General features: G+C 39.4%; 1 protein-coding gene and 1 long non-coding RNA gene across 3 annotated transcripts in view; one reads left to right on the plus strand and one right to left on the minus strand.

Annotated features, from left to right (window-relative positions):
* The window catches only part of gmds (GDP-mannose 4,6-dehydratase), a 330,217-nt gene extending 313,823 nt beyond the window's left edge, over positions 1-16,394 (minus strand). The window contains exon 1 of the mRNA XM_062977684.1: positions 15,894-16,394. Coding sequence (XP_062833754.1) covers positions 15,894-16,004 — 111 coding nt within the window. The 5' untranslated portion in view covers positions 16,005-16,394. The remainder of the gene's footprint in view (positions 1-15,893) is intronic.
* Positions 16,395-16,640: 246 nt separating this feature from the next.
* LOC134298221 (uncharacterized) overlaps positions 16,641-20,304 on the plus strand; it is a 110,594-nt gene continuing 106,930 nt past the window's right edge. The window contains exon 1 of one of the 2 annotated variants that reach the window (XR_010005177.1): positions 16,641-17,036. This is a non-coding gene — a long non-coding RNA (uncharacterized LOC134298221). The remainder of the gene's footprint in view (positions 17,037-20,304) is intronic. The other variant, XR_010005175.1, reaches the window with a different exon arrangement.

Genomic DNA, 20,304 nt, shown 5'->3' on the forward strand with positions numbered 1-20,304 from the left:
CTCAGCAATACTGTGGTAATAAAGCCACATTTCATTTGCTTCTGGAAACCTGCTGCAGGATGCTGGTTACACCACAGATGGACTATCTCAAAAGCTACATTGTGAGCCTAAGTGTTACACAGTAAGCACTGGGTATTACCACCTCTCACAATTTGTGCGATAAATCTGGACATGAACTTTTCCTCAAGGCCTCCGGTAATATCACATCTGAGAAAAAATAATATTAGCAAACCAATACTGAAAGAGAGCAACTCTCATATCCAAGATGTATAACATATCGAATGATTCTCTCTCAAGGGTATGAGAATTACAACATATCCCAACACACTGGGCCACATTTCAAGACATGGTACATATACAGTATCCCTGCATTTATCCATTCTAAACAGATACAGCATGTGCTTTCCCTCACTTATTAGAGTTTGCAACAGTACTGCCTATTAGAAAGAACACATTATAATCTCTCCTTTAAATGCTATGGTAGTGATCATAATCCTGCTTAATTGGAAACACCTTCTGTTGGAATCAATGCAGCTGACATTTTAATGTTCAAGGGTATTTGCAAAGTCTTCTCCAGAACAAAAACTGGTAATTCTACATATCATTATAAATGGAGTATTATTTTAATACAATTGTACCTTACTGAAACTAGCCATCAACCAGGTTTTCCCTTGTGGTTTATAGTTCAGGGAGTCATACACAGCTTAATATTTATGTATTTAAGGTAGTTACAAATCAAATAAGATTTAAACGTGGGAGAGAGCAATTAATTATGTGGTTCTGAATAACTATCCACAATTTCACGGGGAGTTCATCTTATAGCTGCCACTGTATAGTGCAGTAGCAGCAGAACTCCCTGCTATTTAAATTTTAGCAAATTAAGGAGATGCCATGTGCCTTGATTTTAAACCAAATTGTGGTCTGCAACATAATGTAGCTCAGGAACCTGGCAATAACCACATATATGCCTAGTTTCACAATGAAAATTCAGCCCAGCAATGTATAGCGGTGATGGGAATAGTAAAAATAGGAAAGACCACATGTTACTCTACCCGATGTAGATCCTTACCATCTGGCTTTGCACTCAAATGCCAGGCTTAATAACAGAAATGTGCTAATTTGTCTTACTCTATGAATCCCCCCCCCCCCCGAACAGTCATATTATATCATATACAAAACACAAGATTATAATTTTATAGTAATTCTAAGATGTATCAAAATGTATGAGATACATCAACTAAGACATATTATATTTAAATAAACAAAATATATATTTTAAATTACAATTGGAAAAGAATAGAAAGTTAAGGCACTTCTTCATCTCCAAATGACTACATTGTCAAATCACATGAAAGGTCACTTCTCCATACAGAGAGAAGATAAATAAAATATTACCTAATTTCACACACTTTCAGTCCTAAGGTTGAAAAAATACCCCCCAAAACCCTTTCTTACTCTAGCTTGCCTAAAATATTGTTCAGTGGCTTCCAATACCATTAGCAACTTGTAGGATTCTGAGCCACTTGTCTGAATTACCTGTTGGAAATATATTACAATGGCTGTGCTCTTACCTGCTTGCCTATTTCTTACAAAAGATAATTGCTTAACCTTGTGAAAATGGAGTGGAACTGTTTCCATCATCATTTAACATATTATTTACGTGAAATCAGTGTAATATGTGTTCTAGGTACACAGGGTTAAGTGTTAACAGTACAAAAACATTGACCCTTTTCTTGTAGTTCGTCAATGTAAATCAGTCCTGAGACCTAACTAATTGATACCACAATAATGGAGATTCTGATGTTGCAAATAGGACTATGTCCTATTTTGAATGGCACTGCACTATTCTTAGGAGCAGGATCTTTGGGAGGGTAGAGTCCACATGATGGTTTTTGAAAGAACATAGAACACATGTGAGTACAACTGAATGTGTATATACAAATAAAAAGTTTGAAGGAAAATTATTTTCATGGAACAAACAACCCAAAACAGAAGAAAATGGTAGAAACCTCTGCAAATATGACAATGCATTCTTCCATAAGTTTTCTCTTCAAACCACAGATATTTGGCTTTAGAACAAGTCCTCTGTTAAACTCAGTCTCTATCAGACCACAACTTTACTCTCCTTTAAGTAGTTAGAAATTGAGCAGCAACAGTTATACAGGTGGTTTCCTTCTTCAAATGTAAACACTCCTTCCATTTGAAGACCCAGATCTCCCCCTCCCAGTTTTGATTTCCCCTTGCATCTCCCAGACAACTTGCTGCCCATTTATAGCATTGGGGGGGGGGGGGGTTTGCAGGGAGAATTGCTGAATACTTCTTCCCCTCCCTTCCTTCCAGCAAGACAGTCTCTATCCACCAAGAATCTAGATAAACCGTCAGTACATTACAAAGAGTCAATATTTTCTTTGGTAGCATATGTACAACAGAACAGTTTCTGTCTCCCCAGATAAATATCTGGTTTTGTGATAAGACAAACAGCAACAGACAAAACAGAAAACACAAACAAGAAAACTTATGAATAAATTTACAGTATCTCAGACTGTAACCAGAGATAATTTCGCCTTAAGACTTCACTGGCAACAAACAAACATAAACATAGCTGTGTGAAATGACTTTTAGGACCAATGAAAGCATAAACTTCTTTTTAGAACACAAAATATTAATTTTATTTTAAATTAAATGACAGTGATTTAAAGAAATAAATACTATGCATCAGTGGCATTTTGGTTGAAAGTTGTAATATCACCTGCACAGAGGTAAATAAATATAAAAATCATGTGAAAGAAGCTCATAGACATGCTTAGATATTCAAATCAGAAAAAGCTTTACATCAATGTTGCTAATTTTTTTCCTCCTGAAAGGACAAGATCCAATGTATTTAAAGCATGATTTAGCATACTATATAAAATAAGGTTAAAATAAATATGACAACAAAACGAAGTGCCATGACTATTACCACATTGCTACTACCAACAAGAGTACTGATATTTTACATGCAAACAACACAGATACATAGTATTCTATTCTTAAGTCTCATTGTTAAGGCACATATAACTTTCAAATAAAGATAACCATCAACTCCTTCATCTAACATATGCAATGATAGTAAGGTCTCTCTAGCAAAACTTTAAATGAAGAAAGTTTTATATTAAAAACCAGAATAATTCACAGTTTAAACTCTGCCAGCTTTCAATTGCAGACTACAAATGACTGACCCATATGAATATGAATTTCCTAAAATATTTTCTCTCTCATCCTGTGTTTTATACAGGCCTTATAAATAAAAAGTAAAAGAACTACTTAATTTATATTGTACCTTTATCCAAACCAGCACTGCAAAATCTGGGAGATTTTGAATAGCACAATTTAAAGCATCTAGGTTGTTCAGAACTCAAAAAGCTTTTCTGAAGTAACTCTAGAAGAATTCTCTTTTGGTACACCTGAGCAATTCCAGCACATTATTAGAGAAATCAGTTCCCTAAGAGGAAGTGGATCTCTACTGTCTAGACATTCAATTTAAAGTACATTTCTTTCCCATTTCTACATGTATTTGAAATAGACTTATTGGCACAGAGAGAACACATTTATTTTACACACAGCATTAACATTTTGAGCATGTATTGAAGTACCTATTTATTTCCCTTCATATATAACAATGTATTATAATGTTATGACATTCCATTTAAATCAAGAAATAACTGAAGAATTCAGAAATATGCATTTGAAGGCTCTGTGAAATATGATTAGCAGACTGATGATGGAGCAACAATAAGGATGATTCCCTGAGCCAAAATCTGATTAAAAATCTAAACGCTGTTAATGGAATGAGTTTTTTGAATATTGGATTTAATTTCTTTTTATTCTTTTAGTAAAATGATAGATAGGCTTGCACTGAGATATCCAAATATTTGATTCTTATCTTAATTGAAGAGAGTATTCTGTTTCAGCTGAAGATAGTGTGAAAGGTGTATTAAAAATTAGGTATGAGGAAGAACACTTCTTTTAGCATCCAGATGTTTGAAGAAATATTATCTTTAATTATTCAAAAACAAATTCTGATTAGTTTGTTTGTATTTTGAAAGGTAATTAAAGTATTAAAGCTGGCACAAGTCAGTTACTTCCCATTCATTTTGTAAATTCCAATATTCTTATTATAAAGCAACTTACATTTTTAACCTTTTAGGTAACATCAATTATTCTCAAGGAAAGATTTACTGAGAAATAACAACATATAAAATCAATACTAATTCTCTTAGTCCAAATCTTTAAGAATTACCAGTCCGGTTACCACTCCCAAAAAAAGGCTGGAACATTTTATCTGACAGTACCCATGTTCTTCTAAAACTATATCAGGTATTACTTCTACTGTGACTTCTCTGTTTCTCACCTCTGTTTTTCACCTGTTCTGAAAATAGGTTTAGCACCCATGACTAAGCACTAACCAAGGAGCTTTTAAATTAATATTAAGAGGTTGAAACCACTGCTTAAACCTTTTATTTACAACCAGCCAAGTAAGGTTTAGGGGTATGTCACAAACTGATATGCAAAAAGATAGAGGATCTACACACACACATCTCTTATAATCCATGTGGCTTTCTGGATTAAACAGAATCTTGTTTTCAAGCAGAAGGCACATTAGTGAAGGGAGATGTCACTGGCAGGGATCCCAAATAATAATGAGACAAGACAAGTAAACTTTATAAAAAGTTACACTTGTTTCTCAGAAGCTGGGATGTAAATAAATACAATACACATTATATCATTGCTTTTGGTTAAAAGCTAAGACAGATCCTTTCCAGTGAATACTTACTAAATCACAGTGTATTCAACACAGTGCACTGAACTGGAATAAAGTCAAAGCTCTATATCCAAAAGGGGGTATTTCCAAAATTCAAATTCACCCACTTTGTGGTTTCCTGGAATCATTTTGACCACACCTGGGCCGGAAGCATACCATATAAACCAGGCATGGGCAAACTTCAGCCCTCCAGGTGTTCTGGACTTCAGCTTCCACCAGCTGTTAGGAATTGTGGAAATTGAAGCCCAAAACACTTGGAGGGGCGAAGTATGCCTATGCCTGATATAAACACTATGGAAGGTCTAGAGAGACCCACAAACACTTCCAAAAGGTAATATATTAGGGGAGCATGGGTAAGTGGATATCAAATTAGTGAAAAGGAGTATAGTACTGTACATGCAATGCCACAGTTAGTATCAGTCAGCATACACCTCCGATTCAGAAAAATAGTAAGATTTATGTCCGTGGAAGCAGTGAACATTACTGTTCACAAAGTAATTTCACTACAAGCTGCCCAGAGATCCCACGACATGGTGTGGGATGGAAATATTTGAAATAAATAATAGGAGTGGATCAGATATTTCTTCAAGCTAAGCCACATGATGATGCCAAACATCTAGATAAAAGCTACTCCAAGTAACAATGATTATATGAAGTTATCAGACTTTTGTTCAAATAAATTTCAAATATTGTTGATCAACCAACAGGTAAAAGTCAGAATATATCAACCATAGATGAAAAGTAGTTCAATTAGCTCTTGTTAAACAATAAGCATCTATAGTAATAGTATTTATCTTTTTGAATGGCAATTTTACTGAACACAGGTTATATGACACTAGAAACTGTAAATTTTGAGTCAACGCAAGTTAGGCATGATAACATGACTCCTGAGGGTTCTCTACAGATCAACAGTACATTTGCAAGCAAAAGAGATTTAAATAAGACATGCACTGTGCATATTCATATCAGCCAAAAAATTAAAACTGCATATTAACAAAGATTGACTTTTGAGAATCTAACTTTGACAGTCTCAGTAAGGACAATGATATATCTAGGTAATGCTTTTCGCATTTAGTAGAGGTAAGTTTCAAGAAAAAAATTCAATTTGATACAAATGCGATGGACCTGCTCCATGCTTATAATCTTTTTACTTCTTATATTCTAATGAATCACATCTCTGACTACAAACTCTGGCAATTGGTCCTTTTTATATTTTACCCATTCAAATATAAATTTAATTATTTAGCAAAACAGAAGTTTTAATGTTATAAACAAAACATACTTTCAAACAGTGTTGATTTGCTGAAATATGCCATACAGAGCACTGAACACATAACTTATTTGATGCAGACATTCTCAGTACATACAGAATGCAGTTTAGGAATGAGGAAATCAAAGAAAGTAAGTCTCAAAATACACACAGAAATTCAACAGTGTATCTATTGTACAATGCCTAGTGGAAATTTGTCTAGAGTAACTCAATTACAGGAAGTCGGGCATAAAAGCCCTGGTTTCCGGCTACAGTACAGTTGTGGCACAAATGTCAGAAAAGGCAGTGATTTCAGAAACACATTAAATACTTCTATTTCCTACATTTCAAACATGCAATCATTCTTATTTACATAAGAGACTAATCCTGATTAATAATCTGATGTACTGTAATTTATTATACAAAAACAAATGCTTGCAACCGTCACTAAATGTCACAACATTTCTGTAACAACAAATAAGGACCCACTTTTATATGGCTTTTTATGCAGTTTAGAGCTATATATTCCCATATTTCATCCAAGTCATTTTCAAAACTCACCTCTTTCAGAAATCTCTTCAATTATCTCTCAGTCCCTATATTTTAGTCTAAGCCAAAGTACATGCAATTGAAGTAATCATATGTCCTTTCCCTGTTGATCCATACCTCTTCATTTCCTTTCCTGTGCTGCTGCCCAATTTTCATTTTGTCTATTTTAGGTTGTGAGCACTTTGAGATAGGGGTTTGCTGGGTACACAGATGCCCCTGCATTCAATTTTTAAACAAAATGTGAAAAAATAGCATAACAATAAAAATGAACATGACATTGACATAGACATAGAACTTGATCAAAAAGGGGGGGGGGAATACTTTTCGCTTTTATTTTCCTGCACGTCAGTGCAGTTTGGCTAGTATCTTACTCCTATCAACGCTTGTAAAGTCAGGCAAACAGTGCAGCAGCACCCATAATCCACAGAAACAGAACTTGTTCAAAAAGGGAGGCTGTATTTCTTCCTTTTATTTTCCTGCAGTGCACATTAGTGCGGTTTGGCTGGTATCTTACTCCTATCAACACTTGTAAAGTCAGGCAAACAGTGCAGCAGCACCCATAATCCTCAGAAATAGAGAAACAGTATGTGGTTAAAAGGAAAAAAAACCTGTTGTTCTTATGTGCAAGTCATTCTGCCTCACAGAGGAACAATCATAGGCTTTTCTTGGCATATTTTTTTCCAAGGTTTGCCTTTACCTTCCTCTGAAGCTGAGAAAGAGTGGTTTCCTAAGGTCACACAGTGGGGATTCAACTTTGGTTTCCATTGTTGTACTCTCAAAAAATATTTTGCTAAATATTTGCAGGATACACATATGAATGGTTGGAATCTTAATGCCCTCCAGATGTATAAAGCCCACTTGCCCAATTTCCAACAGGCCTCACAATCTCTGAGGATGCCTGCTATAGATGTGGTGAAACGTCAGGAGAGAATGTTTCTAGAATATGGCCATACAGCCTGGAAAACTCACAGCAACCCAATGTCATGGCACCTTGCACTAAACACAAAGACTCCCTGGAGGCCATTTCACTGCAAAAGATACACATTTGGTACTCAAATTTGTTTTTACAGACTATAAACACCCCAAATTCCCCTAGACAACACTTTTCCTCTTTAAAAAAAAGAGCTGCATTGCCTGAAAAGTGTCCAGGAGTTGTGATTCACCCTGCATTTTTAACATCTAAAAACCCTGTTTTTCCAGAAGTACAAGTGGGTCCCAGGAAGAGAAAAGTGGACCTGTCAAAGTTGTCCAACCCTGTTCTAGAACTGACATTTAAAGGCAGCAGGTCACAAGGTCCAGATATAACAGATGCAACTATTAAGGTTTCTTACCAGAAATTTGGAAAGTTGTCAAAATGTTCAAGAACCCAAGAACTCTACAGCACAATGAGGCAGCCAAGGAAAAAGGAATTTGTGGACAGAAACCACATCTTACTAAGGAAAAATCGTCATGAATTCTGCAGATAATAAAATCCTAGTATAACAATCCACATATTATTTTAAACTGTTTAAACTAACTTTATTAAATGCCACCTTGAGTCCCTCTGATATAAGCTGACTTAGAAATATTTTAACCAATAAATAACTTGCATTACTGTTTTAGTAGGCTGTAGGAAGCCAATTAAAGAAAACATATATCTGTAGACTGTATCCTGTTATATCTGTGTAACAAACACATTTCCTTTTTTGAAAGCCATTTAGGAATGGGATCTGTTAACAGTAACATAGCCCTGAGAAAAACACTTTGTCAACATTTATATCTTTAAAGTAGCAACAGCACCTAACAACACTGCACCAGCAGAAAGTCATCGGCAACCCAACATAGCCAGAGATCTACCTGAATAAGGCATCAACCAGCTATCAGGACAATACAACCTTGCCTATTTTGGCAGGAAGCTCCAGATCCTGGGCTTGGCAATCAAGAATACCCATCAAAAAGGACTCTGATGGTGGCAGGACAAGAACCTCTCAAAGACAATGGCCATTCCCCATTTCCTCCTATCTTCATCCTTTAAAAACAACAACAAAAAAAAAACTTCTCTCCCACCAGTAGAAAACAATCAAATATGAGCAAATTAATTCAGAAAAATGTCTAGTATGAGTATGGCACACAACTGCTTCTTCAATTTTGACATGCCCTAATGCAATAAACTTTTCAATCTGAAGTACAGATGGCATTCCACTTTTACGGGTTTGATACTACTACTACTAATAACAACAACAACAACAACAACAATAGTAACAATAATAATAATAATAATAATAAATTTTATTTGTTACCCACCTCTCCTGATGGTTTGAGGCGGGGTACAACAAATTCAAAAGGAAATGAGCATAAAAATACAATTAATTACTAAATTACATAGCTAAATCTTTTAAACACTGCTTCTTCCTGAAGTTGGGGCTATTGTGTGAACATGCACATGGCAGCCCCATCCTCTGGAGGTAGGAGAGAGGGATGTTCAGAAGGTACGAATGCTGTGATTCTCTGTTCCACCTAGTACCTCCCTTCCTTCGACTGGTGAAACACAAATATGAAGAGGAGCCAGCACTGTACCATTTCTGTTCCGCCTGGGCAAAGGCACACCAGCAAAATATGGAGGGGGGGGGGGGCAATAGGACACACAGGAAGAGGAGTAGGGACCTGATCTGCTGTCTACTGTTTGCCACAGGTCTCTGCCAGGCATAAATTTTTAGTTGTACATGTGAAACAAAGACTTACATCATAAAGTTTAGAGGAGCCAGTCCCATATCACTTCACTTGCTCCATGACCCACAGCAATAGGAAAAAGAACTAGATCTCTCTGAGATAAGTGATGGTGCGGTCCGATTCCTCCTCCTCTTCCATGTTTGCCATGTTTTTTTAGTCAATAAGTATCTTTCATTGCCAGGTAAAACAGAAACTCACAACACACAGGTAGGAAAAGGAGCCAGCCCTATGCCACTTCAATTTCCCCATGGATCCTAAGATTTTTAATGTGTTCCACAAACCTCAATAGGATAGCTTATTTATGGACAATAAAGTCAAACTCTCAAGAACATACATACAAAACTGGGAAATAGTTTCTTCCCATTTACATTCATGTAAGACTTATCATTCAACTAATATTGGTATGGCCAATTGCACTGAAATATACAACATTGTTTTTAAGTTGCAAAGGGGAATAGGAAAAAAATATTAAGCTCTCTCCATAAATATGAGCTTTGTAAAAGAAGCATATCTTGTTTTATTTTAAAGCTGGACTTTCAGGAAATGCTTCTGCAGCATGAAACACAGCTGGTTGCCCTACATTTTCCATGATGTGCAAATAAAACAAAGCTTGAGTAAACTCATAAAATGCTAAGTTCTAGAAGTGCAAATGTCTACCTTCCTCATAGCTTGAACACTGGATGAAACAGGTGTTTCAGGTATTTAGGTGCTGTGTAACATCCCATCTACACAGCACCTAAAAATGGGATTTCCTGAGTTAAAAGGGAGGGTGTCTACATGACGTTAGCAGTAAATTCACTGCAACGGACCAAAAACTTGGGGTAAAAATTATCCCAATTCTGACCAGAAAATATGCATATTTGAATCACTGTATATCTCTGCACTCGCAAAAAAAATCGTGATTTCATTCCTCCCCGCTGTGGAGACTGCTCCAGCATGTGTCCACTTTTTTAAAGCCTAGAACAGCGGAGTCCCCCTGGGGATATAGGGCGGAATACAAATAAAGTTTTATATTATTATTATTATTATTATTATTATTATTACAGTAGAGTTCTGGTTAACCGACTTTCAGTTATCAGAGCGTCCGTATTATCCGACGTGCCAGGCCCTTGAAAGGCGCCCCGTGCGCGTTGTTAGGCATCAGTGTGTACCGGACACTTCCCTAAGCCAAGTGCTCGCCACAGAGACAAGCTCGTCCCTCCGGCGAACACTCGCCCCTTGGGAGGCGCCCTGTGCGCGTTGATAGGCAACAGTGCGCACCAGGCGCTTCCCTAAGCCAACTGCTCGCCACAGGGACGAGCCCCGTGCGCTGCTAGGCAGCAGCGTGCACAGGGTGCATCCCTAAACTGGCTTGCTGGGAAGGATAGTAGGGCCTCCCTATTATCCGTCAGTTCTGGTTATTCGACATTCGGCCCACCTATTTATGTCGAATAACCGGAACTCTACTGTATTATTATTGTTATTATTACTGATTAGCTGATTGGGCTGTGAAAGGAACACACAGCTGATTTAAAGGAAGCACAAATAGAAAGCAATTAGAATTCTCTGTAACTCTTTATTTTAAATTTTATAATATTAAAAAGAGCTTGAATAAACAATTGGGAAAAGAGAGAAATCTGGTGGAAGTTTTTTTTTTTTAAATTCACCCCGTTATGTGCTGAACCTCTTATGCGCACAGGCGAATCTCCTGTAATTTATATTAAGATATTTGCATGTGCGCGTATACGGTCCAGCGCATAACCAATTGATTTTTTTAAAAACAACCTTCCACCTGATATCCCCCATCTGCCCTCCATCTTGTTCCAATACAGGAACAAGAGGAAGGCAGGGGAGAAAACCCCAGGACCCACAGGTCTGTGTGGGGACATGTTCTCAGGCCCCGGGTTTTTGTGTCCTCCATTTAACAGCTGCATTTTCGTGCTGTCTGGAAGTGCACTAAGATTTGAAGCAGAATGAGAGTACTCACCTGACATGGATTATAGATACAAGTTGTTTAGATAAACGAATTGGTATGAATTGGTTACGGCTATATTTATGAGTTGGATACTTATTGCAACTTTATTACCTTTGGATTTTAGATAATGTAACAGGAAAGTGCTTAGATACAAATTATAGTTTTGTGTGTACACCAGACCTACAGAACTTGGCCAAGATCTCCCAGCAAACCCTTGGGTGGGCCAAACCTCCTCCCACTTCCCTAGCCTCTGAGGAGAAGGGGGTCGGGCATGGGCATCCCCAGCCCATTCCTGAACTTTACATCATTTCCATGGGAACAGCATGAAGCTGGGGAGGAGCCTCAGTTTCTCCCTTGGCACCCGTTCCCAGCCTTGCACCCTATGGAAAAGGTGTGAGGCTGGGGCAGGGCCTGAGGCTGCCCACTGGTAGCAGGAAAACCCATATGTTCTGCAGACCTGCTATACACATTCCTAAAGACATACACTTTTGTTCTAACACATCTACAATCTTGTTTGCAATCCAGTAAATCACTTGGGTATCCGGTACATATCCTGTTTAATTCAAACAAGAGATGGTGATAACATATAAAGAACTGTAAACTTTAAACTCGTCATGCAAGGAGAAATAAGGAGTGAATTTTTAAAGAAAATGAATTTGTATATGTATTGAAATTATTTCAGTAAACATTTGTGACATTATATTGGTTAGCTCAAGCATGTCAGCCCCAAATATTGACTGAAGGTTTCATCTTCTAATTAATCTAACACCAAGCAACCTCAGCTCAAGAAGAAGACTCAAAAGGCAGAATGAAATGAATAACTGAACACCACTTTAAACCCTAACCTTTACCTCCCCATATAAACTTTAACTCACTGCTCAGCTAAACCTTTGGCCCTCCAGATGTTTTGGACAGTACACATAATTTCTTATTGTAGGACCATCACTATGCTAAGCCAAAGAAAAAGGGCTCCATAAGCATATGGTATAACAGAGTTGCAGGGATCAAGCTCCATTTCAAAACAAGTATAGAGAACAGAAAGTCCCAGGAGTCAGTTGATCTGAATTACAGTAATTCATTTCCCATTTCTAGGTCCTCCAGAGCAACTCTATGGTGTGCTGGGATACGATATCAGGTAATTTAATTATGTTTGGTTATATTCACATTCAGGAAAATACAGTTCAGCCAAGAACATATCCCCCAAAATATAGGGATCTTACTTTATTAACAAAGTCAAGATCTCAATTCATGTAATGTCATATATTTCATTTTTAAGCACCGACATTCTGATATGTATGTACTTTCCAAGAAGTGCTATGTTGTTTTTTTAAAATCACTATGAATCAAAAAAGATATACCAAATGCTATTATTTAGTATTAAATGATCAGAAAATGAGGACTGAGTGCCAGTGTGCTAGAGTTGTTTGAATGTGGAACTAGAACACAGGAGACCAGGATTTGGATTCCCTCATAGAAACACATTGAGTGAACTTCAAAAGTCACACATTCTCAGCCTCGGAAAACTAAAAGCAAACCTCTGAAAAATATCTGCTGATAAAACCCCATTATATGGTCACTGAACGTAAGAAATGAAAGTACACAACAGCAACAGATCAGCACCATTGTACAACTGTATTCTAAATTTTACTAGAAGTACCAGCTAAAATACATTCTTCAAATAAAGCAGATATCCATGAATCTTGATTTAACATTCAAATGTTGATTCAATATGTGTCTTCTAGTTGTGATGATCAACAGGATTCAAGCTCCAAAGTTCAACAACCAGAGACAGCTTCACACACCTCACTTTATTTCATGGAATTATTATTGGCCCTCTGAGATTACACTCCACACATCTGACAAAATGGCCTGTAGACCATGAAAACATATACCAAATAAAACTTATTAGTCTATAAGGTGCCATAATGTGTTGTTTTTACTACAACAATCTAAAAGGCTTCCTTCAAAATTTTCACATGGAACAAACACTGTGATTTAGAATTGCTGGAAGAAACATTATCAACCTTAGATATGCAGATGATACCACTTTGATGGCTGAAAACGAGGAGGAGCTGCAGAGCCTTATCACCAAGGTGAAAGAAGAAAGTGCAAAAGCTGGGTTGCAGTTAAACATTAAGAAAACCAAGATGATGCAACCAGACTGATTGATAACTGGCAAACAGAGAGAGAAAACATGGAGGCAGTGACAGACTTGGTATTCCTAGCCACAAAGATTACTGCAGATGCAGACTACAGCCAGGAAACCAGAAGACATTTACTCCTTGGGAAGAGAGCAATGACCAACCTGGATAAAATAGTTAAGAGTAGAGACAGCACACTGGCAACGAAGGTCCGCATAGTTAAAGTAATGGTATTCCCCATAGTAACCTATGGATGCGAGAGCTGGACCATAAGGAAGGCTGACTGAAGGAAGATAGATGCTTTTAAACTGTAGTGTTGGAGGAAAATTCTGAGAGTGCCTTGGATGGCACGAAGATCAAACCAATTCATACTCCAGGAAATAATGCCCTCATGGGGCATGGGCCATCTAGTCCAACCCCCTGCCAAGAAGCAGAAAAAATGCATTCAAAGCACTCCCGACAGATGGCCATCCAGCATCTGCTAAAAGCCCCCAAAGAAGGAGCCTTCACCACAATCCAAGGCAGAGAGTTCCACTGCTGAACAGCTCTCACAGTTAGAAAGATCTTCCTAATGTTCAGGTGGAATCTCCTTTCCTGTAGTTTAAAACTGTTGTTTAGCATCCTAGTCTCCGGGGCAGTAGAAAACAAGCTTGCTCGCTCCTCCCTATGACTTCCCCTCACATATTTTATTTATTTATTTATTTACTACATTTATATCCCCCTCTTTGCACCCCGAAGGGGGCTCAGAGCAGCTTACAAATCAAATGAACATACAATATATTATTAGCATAGCACAATATAAGCATTAAATTACTATATATTAGTAATATTACATTTAATATTATATATATACTAGCTGTGCCCGGCCACGCGTTGCTGTGGCATTTTCTGGTGGTGTTTGTGAGAAATTGTTGAGGTGGTGGTATTGAATGCCTGTTGTATGGTTGTCTTTATGTTTAGTATGTGCACTGAAGTGGATTATATGACAGTGTGGAGTCAAGATAATCCAGTTCAAAGCAGATAATATAAGATTATAAATAGGTTATATAGCTGTGTGGAAGGGCCTTGAGTCTACATTGCTATATAATCCAGTTAAAATCTGATAATCTGTGGAAGAGGCCTAAGTGAGGCCTAACTGTGTCTGTCCCCTGGGCTGAGTAGGTTGCTAGGAGACCAAGTGGGTGGAGCTTAGCCTTCAAACTGGCAGCAGTTGGTTAAAACTATTATTCCTCTCTCTCTAATTAGGACTTCATTTTTCTTTTCTTTTTGTTGTATCAACCTAGAGCCGTGAATGATGGGTTGTGTTGTCAAATTTTGAGGTTGGGGGGCCTGTAGTTTTGTTGTTTTGTCCGCTGCCCTGATGCCATTACTCTTTTATATATATAGATATTATACATGGCCCTCATCCTGTCTCCTCTCAGCCTTCTCTTTTGCAGGCTAAACATGCCCTACTCTTTAAGCTGCCCCTTGTAGGGCTTGATCTCCAGACCATCATTTTAGTCACCCTCCTCTGGACACATTCCAGTTTGTCAATACCATTTATGAACTGTGGTGCCCAGAATTGGACACAGTATTCCAGGTGTGGTCTGACCAAGGTAGAACAGAGGGGTAGCATGACTTCCCTATATCTAGACACTATACTCCTATTTATGCAGGCCAAAATCCCATTGGTTTTTTTAGCCGCCGCATCACATTGTTGGCTTATGTTTAACTTGTTGTCCACGAGGACTCAAAGATCTTTTTCACATGTACTGCTTTCAAGGCAGGCAAAAGCCAAAATAATCCAAAACACTTCTGGTCCCAAGCACTGGACTAAATCAAGTGGTTGGCATCCACAACGAAGAAGACTGGAAGTCTAAACCTCCTACTGAATACCCTGTCCCTAACGTCCAAACCCTCTTAGATAATCGGGTTATGTATAGATGCTGTTCTCTTTTTTGTTTTTGTAGCATTATTTATTTATTTACAGTATTTATATTCTGCCCTTCTCGCCCTGAAGGGGACTCAGGGCGGATCACATTACACATATAAGGCAAACATTCAATGCCTTGACATAGAAGAAAGACAAAGACAAACGCAGGCTCCGAGCTGGCCTCAAACTCATGACCTCTTGGTCAGAGTGATTGGTCTCAGCTGGCTGCAGCTGGCTGCTCACCAGCTTGTGCCACAGCCCGGGCATTAGCCCTTCCCTTATCCCTCTCCCCAATCCATATCTTTCATTTTTTTTATCTTATTATGATATTCATAAAAGACTCAATAAAAAAACTTTTAAAAAAGTGGTTGGCATCAAAGACCTTTGCCGCCCAATCATACGGAGGCTTACTCTGAACCCTAGTTGGGAGAATGTGACTTTGTAGCTCAACTCCAGGTAGGAACCATGTGAAATGGGTCCACATGCATTGATCTCCACCTGGCCATGTGCTTCCTAGTGCAGCTTCACCTATAAAGACAAGTGTTGTGCCTTTTAGGACAGAGATGGGCTGCACTTACCTGGCCAGTGATGCCTGTGATGAGAGCCACTTTCCTGCTGCTCATATCTGCACAGTCCTCTGCTGCTGGTTCGCAGCTGCTGCCTCCTTCCTGCTGCTGGGAACATGCCATGGACCTGGCTATAAGGAGGGAGGGAGGGGCAAGTAGGTGTCACTAGGGCAGAGGTCTGGGCAGGGACTCAATGAACTGTACCAGGAAGAGAGGACGAGCTGCCACACAAACTCTTAACAAGGCATTGGCCAGGAGGAGCGGTGGAAACCAAAGGGGCAGAGTCCTTGGGGGAGCAGCACTTGAGGCAGAGCAGTTACCACAATGAGAATATGGGAAGGCATAACCCCACAAGAAAGGTGGGAGTGGGGCGTGAGGTGAGGCAGCTGCAGCTACTGCCCTGAGCGTGGGCACATTTCCGCGTTCACTTCCAACAGAGAGAGCGCGCGCTTTCCCTGCCTCAGCCACTGAGCCCTTTGAAAAGGAGCGCGCGCTCCAGGTGCGACGCCCGCGCGCTCTGCGCCACTTTCCCTTCTCCTGTGTGTGCGCGCTCTCGCTCTCTCTCTCTCTCGCTGTTGTCTCGCGCTTCTTGGGATGACGTTCCTTGAAGCAGCAGCACGCGAGCGCGCGCGCACCTTAGTTGAAAGAAGGGGAAAGGAGAGGCAAAGGATGGGAAGAGCGCGCGGAAGATGTTACAAAGGGGAGGCGCCACGCAAAGTCAGTCACGTCTACCAGCCAATGAGGAGAGGCCTTCTCTTGTGTTTGTGGGCGGGGAAAAGACAGCGATGTGGCGAAGCGAATGGGAGGAGAAGGAGGAGGAGAAGCGAGCTGAGCGAGTTCCTGGTTACCACTGACGCGGAGGAGCAGTGCGCATGCGTCGAGGCAGCTGGGCAAGAGCGGCGCGTCTAAGCTATAGATGGGAGGCGGAGAGTGAGTTAAGTAACGCCCCTGGCGGCTGGTGGGGTGCAGCGCAGCCTGACAGGAACGTCAATAGTAAAGCTACCAAAAGAAATAGAGTCTCACTTATCCAACATTCGGTTGTCCAACATTCTGGATTATCCAACGCACATTGCCTCCCGCCCTGATCCACAGCTCTTTCTCTAAACAGCAAGGATTGAAGTTTTTATGGATTTAATTTCCAACAATGTTGCTACTGTAAGTTCATTTTATGCAATTCTATCTTTATTTGTAGTAAATTTGTTAGTAGTGAATGTTTTTAAGACAATGTTTTCAATATATTGCAATGTTTTGGTGTGAAATTCATAAATACAGTAACGTTACTGTTTTTTGGACTCCTTTTTCTGTCAATTTGTTGTAAAATGTGATGTTTTTGGTGCTTAATTTGTAAAATCATAACGTAATTTGATGTTTAATAGGCTTTTTCTTAATCCCTCCTTATTATCCAACATTTTCGCTTATCCAACGTTCTGCCGGCCCGTTTATGTTGGATAAGTGAGACTCTACTGTACTGAAAAGGGAAAGTGTGTGAAAGAAAAGGCTGGAGGAAGAAAGCCTCAGTGAAGTTTTCGAAGAAATAGCCTTCTGTAGCAAATCTTCTGGATCAAAAACATGATGTTGGGCCTCCTGGGATCTAAACTGTAGAGTATCATCTCTAGACCTGGGACCTAAACTGGATTGTATCATCTTTGAAAGGCTTGGATCTTGGGCCCGACTAATACTATACTGCATACTATAAGGTAAAGGTAAAGGTTTGCCCTGGCATTAGGTCTAGTCATGTCCATTTGTAAGCTGAAGAACCGGCTTTGTCCGTAGACACCTCCAAGGTCATGTCACCAGCATGACTGCATGGAGCGCTGTTACCTTCCCACAGAAGCGGTACCTATTGAACTACTCACATTTGCATATTTTCAAACTGCTAGGTTGGCAGAAGCTGGGTCTAACCGTGGGAGCTCACTCTGCTCCCAGATTCAAACTACCAACCTTTAAATCAGCAAGTTCAGCAGCTCATGTTTAATCCACTGCACCACCAGGAGTTCCATACTATGCCATAATACCCCATACTATGCCATACCATAAATTCTGCATTGACTTGATATTAGTAATGAAATAACTGTAATGAAAAGCAAATAAAGACAAGCCTAATGTAACACAGTTTTACTGTATTATACGGTATATGTTGGCTTTTATTTAAAGCACTAGCTTGGGTATCTGGCGTTGCCCAAGTTATTTGAAAAAGTCATTTTTAAAATTGTCTGAAATGCATAAGGTTGTGGGTGAACCACAACTGACATAATGCCAGGTTAACCCCCTGAAACTCTATCAGTGGTTAAAGTTTGTCATGTTGGGAAGTTTGCTCTCTAGTTGCATCATTGGTGGGGATCAGTGTCTTCTCTGGCTGCAGGGTAAACTACAGCTCCCACCATGGTGGGTCAGTCCCCCTCAATTCCCTCCATTAGGTTCAATTGGTCATGGGGGTTTTGTGTGCCAAGTTTGGTTCCGGTCTGTTGTCAGTGGGGGTACCAGTGTCTCAGAGAGCTGCAGTGGCGCAGTGGGTTAAACTCTTGTGCCAGCTGAACTGCTGACCTGAAGATTGGCAGTTCAAATCTGAGATATGGGGTGAGCTCCCATCTGTCAGTCCCAGCTTTCCACACGGGGACATGAGAGAAGCCTCCCACAGGATGATAACACACCTGGACATCCCCTGGGCAATGTCTCTAAATGGCTGATTCTCTCACACCAGAAGTGACTTGCCGTATCAGACATGATTTTTAAAAAGCAGTGTCTCCGAATGTAGGTGAACTACAACTCTGAGAAATGAAGTTCAGTTTCCCTCATACCCTCCAGTAGGTTGGTCATGGAGGTTGTGTTTGCCAAGTTTGGTCTCGGTCTGTTGTCAGTTGGGGTTATAGTGTCTCTGGATGTAGGTGAACTATAACTCCCAGTAATAAAAGTCACCCCCAACCCTTCCACTATGTTCAGTTGGTCATGGGAGTTCTATGTGCCAAGTTAGGTCCTGGTCTATCATTGGTGGGGATCAGAGTGCTTTTAATTGCAGGTGAACTATAAATCCCAGTACCTACAACTCCCAAATCCCCCCAAATCTCTCCAGCATGTTCTGTTTGTCATGGGTTTCTGTGTGCCGAATGTGGTCCAGGTCAATTGTCGGGGGTGGGGGGGGGGGGGTGAACAACAACTTCCATCATGTTGAGTCAATGCCCGAAATCCTTCCAGTATGTTCAGTTCTTCAGTTGCTAATCAATTTCACTCTTGTTTGCTTTGTGCCGTAGGAAAGGTTTAAGGGAGAGGCAGTGGGTGTTGTCATGCAAATTCCACACAAATGGAAAGAGAAATGAAATATCTTTGGTGGAAGGAAATTGTATGAAAACCTTCACTTTGGTGGTGGACAGTATGGTGTTTGTGAAAGACATTGGCAGGGCTCTTGAACATGTTTATGGCCCCTGCTATACCCTGCAATGTACCTTGGAGGGAGGGCCATTGGTGGCTACTCAGCACAGGGAGTTGTAACTGTTTGTGGAAGCAGGAGCCTGTCTGCGAAATGGGCACCCGTGCCATGTACACACACACACACACACAGATTTCACATTTATTATGTGTATAGATTATTTCTTTGATTCCCCACCCCCCTCCGAGTTGCCTGGGTTAACAGAGAGTGTGCCTGTATTTGTATTCCCCAGAACCATCAGATTTCATTTCAGGATCCATTCATTTCATTATCTGTACTTTATCTGTTTTCATTTTGGAATGTTTAGATGACAAAACTGTTGCTACTGGAGTTTGGACACTTTGTGAGATAATGTGACTCACTGGAAAAGCCATTAATGGAAAGGGGAAATCCACCAGATTACAGGAGATTGATTCATTCAAATAGCCAAAAACATGACTTTACAAGATCTTCATATATACATATATATGCAGTAGAGTCTCACTTATCCAAGACTCGCTTATCCAAGGTTCTAGATTATCCAATGCATTTTTGTAGTCAATGTTTTCAATATATCGTGATATTTTGGTGCTAAATTCGTAAATACAGTAATTACAACATAACATTACTGCGTATTGAACTACTTTTTCTGTCAAATTTGTTGTATAATGATGTTTTGGTGCTTAATTTGTAAAATCATAACCTAATTTGATGTTTAATAGGCTTTTCCTTAATCCCTCCTTATTATCCAAGATATTAGCTTATCCAAGGTTCTGCTGGCCTGTTTAGCTTGGATAAGTGAGACTCAACTGTATATATAGTTTGTATTGTTTATAGGTGGTATATGAGTATATGAGTAATTTTTTTCCAGTTTACTGCATCATTCATCTATGTTCCTTGATAGTATCTCTAGTTTCTTTCTCCAATTCTTCGTATCTTCTTGTATTATCCTATATTCTTCCTATCTTCTCCCCTTGTGCTTCATCATTAAAAAGATCATCTTTATTATTATTATTATCA

Source organism: Anolis carolinensis, chromosome 4, assembly GCF_035594765.1.
Source record: "Anolis carolinensis isolate JA03-04 chromosome 4, rAnoCar3.1.pri, whole genome shotgun sequence".
In the NCBI taxonomy this organism is placed as follows: Eukaryota; Metazoa; Chordata; class Lepidosauria; order Squamata; family Dactyloidae; genus Anolis; species Anolis carolinensis.